General features: G+C 38.7%; 1 protein-coding gene across 1 annotated transcript; it reads left to right on the top strand.

Moving 5' to 3' along the window:
• Positions 1 to 1,418: 1,418 nt before the first annotated feature.
• LOC139899864 (uncharacterized) lies at positions 1,419 to 2,630 on the top strand. The gene has a single exon (XM_071882692.1). It carries the CDS (start codon positions 1,419 to 1,421, stop codon positions 2,628 to 2,630), a length of 1,212 nt encoding a protein of 403 aa, XP_071738793.1.
• Positions 2,631 to 5,301: the final 2,671 nt, after the last annotated feature.

Below are 5,301 nucleotides of genomic sequence, written 5' to 3'. Positions count from 1 at the left end.
ATTTTTGATAAAATACTTCCACTTTGTCTAAAATCATGAAAAAATACTGGAAGTCTTATTTACATATATTAATATATTTCCAAAGTCTTAGCCTCGAACTCAAAGTCTAAGATAGGTTTTTAATTCCCAACCCAAAACAGCCCGCTTTTTACCGAATAGCGATTAAACGATATATGTTAAGTTTCAAGGTGTTCTTCATATGTAAAATTATAAGTTATTATATTAATATAACATCATAATACATATAAATAAGTGTTATTAGAGTTAAGTTAGAAGGATTAACTTAGTTTTCAAACAAGCTTGGTGTTCACCAAAACAAGTTCTAGTTTTTACAAGTTTTATAAGCATAATAAGATAGCAACTATATAAGGAATTGAACAAGGATTTTGAGAAGTATTTTACCTTTATTATGAAGAGAAAATTTGTTGAGATTGAAGTATGATATGAGAGCATTCAAGTGTGTATTTTTAGTTTAAGAAAATGTGGAGTAAAAATGAGTTAAAATGGTCCTTATTTATAAGCTTATAATTTTGGTTTTTAGTGAAAATATCTAAGATAAGTTAAATTGTATTAAGTCATGCATGACATATTAAATTGATTAGGTCATGGATGACATATTACACAAATAATTGCAGATTCCTATTGGCATATACCAATAGTAAATACTTCTAGAAGCTGTGTATAATACGGGTAAAAATACCGTATGAATACGAGTAGAATTCTTGAGGAAATTGAACGGAAATACGAGTATAGCTATCCTTTATATGTATTGGTATATTCTAAAGTGTATTCAATACTTGTAAGGATGTATTTACACTCGTAATACATTATATGTAAATACATTTTAACATAAGTTAATTACGTCATTTAATTACGTCGTTTAACGTAAGTTAATTACGTCGTTAATTACTTAAAGCTGCTTGTCATTTGGTAAGATAGAATCTAGATGTTCCTTTGGTTACTTGAGGTCATGTCCTTCTAGCTCGGGGGCGGGTAGGTTTATAGGGCCTAGAAGCGGCAATAGGTTAGCCTGGCAGGGTAGGATTAGAGTGGGTAGTTGGAATGTGGGAACTTTGACCTGCAAGCGGTATGAACTTGTCGAGACTTTAAGTGAATGCAAAGTGGACATTTTGTGCATCCAAGAGACTAGATGGAAAGGTCGAGGGGCGGCTAGGATCATTGACTACAAGTTGTGGTTCTCGGGTTCGAAAGTAGCGAGGAATGGGGTTGGAATCATTATTGGCCCATCTTATAATGAGTATGTTGTGGATGTGGGTAGATGGAGCGACAGGATTATGTCGGTTAGGTTGGTAATTCAGGAGGTGACTTACACGGTCATTTGCGCTTACGCACCCTATGCGGGCCGTGGAGATGCTGAAAAGAGAGAATTTTGGGAATCGCTAGACTAGGTTGTGAGGATGTGCCCTCTAGACCATCAATTACTTATTGGTGGAGATCTCAATGGCCATATAGGAACTAATGTAGAGGGATATGCGGGAGTCCACGGGGGTTTTGGGTACGGAGTTAGAAATGAGGAAGGACTCTCGATTCTCGAATTTACTGTTGCCCACGATTTGGCAGTTGTGAATTCGTTTTTCAAGAAGAGGGATGCTCAGTTAGCAACTTTTCATAGCGGGGGTCATAGTACCCAGATTGACTATCTGTTTATTCGCAAAGGGGATCTTAGGACTTGTAGAGACTGTAAGGTCCTGACTGCCTTGACATGCTCCTCCCAGCACAGACTGTTGGTCATGGATTTGGTTCTCCAGAGACGGGCCACTAAGAGTGTGAGACAAGTCCAACCTAAGATCTTGTGGAAGAAGTTGAATGGAGAGAAGGCAGAGACCTTTAAAACATCGGTTGTAGGTAGAGTTGATGCAGAATTGGAAATGGTTTCCAATGATGACGCAGACCAGCTGTGGAACTATCTGGCGTCTAACATTAGAGAGGCGGCCAAGGAAGCCCTAGGTGTGGCTGTATGTACATCTAGAGGCCATAGGGCTGCTAGAGAATCATGGTGGTTCAGTGACGAGGTTCAAAGCAAAGTTGCGATTAAGCAACTAAGGTTTAGGGAGCTCATCACTTGTGGGGAGGGGACTCCGATGGATAGAATTAGGGCTAAAGAGAGATATAAAGAAGCCAAAAGAGAAGCTAAGATGGCCGTAGCCCAACCAAAAGAAAAGGCGTATGAAGATCTGTATAAGAAACTTGACTCCAAGGAGGGAGCTAATGATATTTACAGGATAGCCAAAGCTAGGGAGCGAAGACGAATGGATCTTGATAACATCAAGTTTATCAAAAATGAAGCTGGTCAAACTTTAGTAAAAGAAGAAAAAATTAGGAAAAGATGGGAAGAGTATTTCTCATCTCTCTTCGTAGGAGGAAGACCAGAGCGCCACGAGGACTTACAAGACACTGATATAGAACAATCCCATAACATCGTAGATTGCGAGAGGATTAGCCAAGAGGAAGTAAGATTGGCACTACGAAAGATGGGGAGAAATAAATCAGTAGGACCGGATCAGATCCCTATTGAGGCGTGGCGGTGCCTTGGTGAAGCTGGTGTTAGGTGGCTGACTTGCCTTTTTAACAAGATGCTTCGAAGCTCTAAAATGCCTATGGAATGGTGAATGAGCGAAACTATTCCCATCTATAAGAACAAGGGGGACGCTCAATGTTGCGGTAACTATAGGGGCATTAAATTACTTAGTCATACTATGAAGCTTTGGGAGAAAGTGATCGAGACTAGACTTCGACGAAAAACCTATGTTTCGGAGAACCAATTTGGTTTCATGCCAAAGCGCTCTTCAATAGAGGCAATCCATATTATTAGGAACCTTATGGAGAAGTATAGAGAAAAGCAAAGAACCTAGAGATGGTTTTCTTAGACCTGGAAAAGGCCTACGATTGCGTGCCACGAAACTTGATTTGGAAGACCCTCAAGAGTAGAAGTATCTCGAGTAGGTTTATTAATGTTATTAGGGATATGTACAAAGGGGCGAAGTCTTGTGTTCGTACACCGATGGGAAATACTGAAGCCTTCCCAATAGAAGTAGGCCTGCATCAGGGATCGGCCCTTAGCCCTTTTCTATTCGCTTTGATCCTTGATGAACTTTCTCGAGGGATACAGGAGTGCATCCCTTGGTGCCTGATTTTTGCCGATGATATTGTGCTTGTTTCGGATTCTAAGGAGGAGCTTAATAGAAGACTAGAGCAACGGAGGGTGGCCTTAGAAAGTAATGGCCTACACATTAGTAGACAAAAGACGGAATATCTTAGTTGCAATTTTGATAGGAATGTTGATGATCTTAGTGATGGAGTGAACATCTGCATTGGAGACCAGATCTTGCATCCACAAACCTCGTTTAGATACCTGGGCTAGGTGCTCCACAAATCGGGGAGGATAGATGAAGACGTGTCGCACCGAATTAAGGTAGGGTGGGTGAAGTGGAGAGCAACGACTGGAGTCTTATGCGACAAGAAGATACCACTTAAGCTGAAAGGGAAATTCTTCAAGGTGGCAATTAGACCTGCCATGTTATACGGATCGGAGTGTTGGCCAACGACGAAAGCACATGAGAGGAGGATGGAGGTGGCAGAGATGAGGATGCTTAGGTGGACATGTGGTAAAACCATGTTAGATATGATTCCAAATAGTGTTTTTAGGGAGAACCTGAAAGTTAGAAGCATCATCGACAAGCTTAGAGAAGAACGGCTTCGATGGTTTGGGCATGTAAGAAGACGACCTCCTACTGCCCCTGTTAGGAGGGTCGAGACATTTACAGTTGATGGCATACGGAGAAGGGGTAGACCTACGCGTAGGTGGGAGGATAGAATAAAGCTCGACTTGAAGGAGCTTTTACTGACCGAGGACATGATCTATGATAGGGTTGCGTGGAGGACTAGAATTAGAATAGACGAGTAGGTTGTTTGGTTTGTCTGTGTGTTTGTGTGTCTGTGGGTTTGTGGGGGTCTTCTTTCACTTTGTTCTTTGTTGGTCTGTTTTTATTTTATTTTTATTTTATTTTATGGATGTTCGTGTTTGTTTGTATGTACTTATGTTTGTACGCTGCTTTTTGTTTGTTTGTACACTTGTTTGCTTTTCTGCTTGTCTATGATTGTATGTATGTATGTATTTATGTATGGTTCTTTTGTATGAATGTATGTATGGTTCTATGTATGGTTGTATGTATATTCGTATGAATGTTTGTTTTCTATCTTTTTATGCGTATGTAGGTTTTCCCGTATGCTTGCGTGTAGGTTGGTATCTATGAATGTACGTTGTGCAACTTTACTTTATACGTCTTGTACTTCGCAGAACACTCTCTGGTGTGTGTGTATATATATATATATATATATATATATATATATATATATATATATATATATATATATATATATTTAAATACTGCTTTGTTTCGGGAGCCATCAGTAAGCGTCTACTTATTGGCGACTTGACTGTCGCTTAGAGCCTAAATTGAATACCAGGCAACATCTAAAACCCATGGAAATTTGTTCCACCATTTTCATGGCATCGGCATTTTACTTTTCACGTTTTTTTTTTCTTTTTTCTTTTTTCATCATCTTTTTGGCCGGAGGTCCGTTGAAAGCAATCTCTTTATCCGTCGAACATAGAGAGGGAGGACTTTCTCTACTCTTGTGAGTGTTTCACTCGGGGTGGTGAAATGACTTCTCTTTGTCCTAGGGTAGAGGAAGGATTGTCTAAGTCCCACCCCCCATACCCTACAAGTGTAGGATTGGGTATTGTTGTTGTTGTTGTTGTATATATATTGTTTGAAAACTCTTTAAATTAGTAGTATGAATATATATATATATATATATATATATATATATATATATATATATATATATATAATACTTTGTTAATATACTTAATGAGATATTTAATTATCATATTTTCAAGTTAAATATATATAAATTCATATATATACAATAATTAAACAATTAAATAATTAAATCAAGTTATGACGTTCGTGAATCGTCGGAATAAAAGGGTGACCAAAAGCTTGTGTAAAACTCTTTCCTGAGGTTCAAGATTTATTAAAATTCATTGCTTATCAAGTCGGAATTATATAAAGATTAAGTTTAAATTTGGTCGGAAATTTCCGGGTCGTCACACAGAGCCTCAAATTCATTTCGTTTTTGGGATCCGTAGAATAGCTTATATATATTAGATCGATATAATTTTGAGACGAGATAGCCTTTTTGTTCGATAATTAGACTGCTAGCAATGGGAGCGTGGTTGGGGCTCCGTTGCAGCGCCCTTCCAACGGCGCCGTT

The sequence above is a fragment of the Rutidosis leptorrhynchoides genome, chromosome 3 (genome assembly GCF_046630445.1).
Source record: "Rutidosis leptorrhynchoides isolate AG116_Rl617_1_P2 chromosome 3, CSIRO_AGI_Rlap_v1, whole genome shotgun sequence".
Taxonomy (NCBI): domain Eukaryota; kingdom Viridiplantae; phylum Streptophyta; class Magnoliopsida; order Asterales; family Asteraceae; genus Rutidosis; species Rutidosis leptorrhynchoides.
The sequence above is the reverse complement of the archived record's forward strand: the minus strand, read 5'-3'. Positions and strand labels throughout refer to the sequence as shown.

Bases quoted from the DNA above. Each gene is read 5' to 3' on its own strand.
- LOC139899864 (XM_071882692.1), top strand. From the start codon at position 1,419: ATGTGCCCTCTAGACCATCAATTACTTATTGGTGGAGATCTCAATGGC.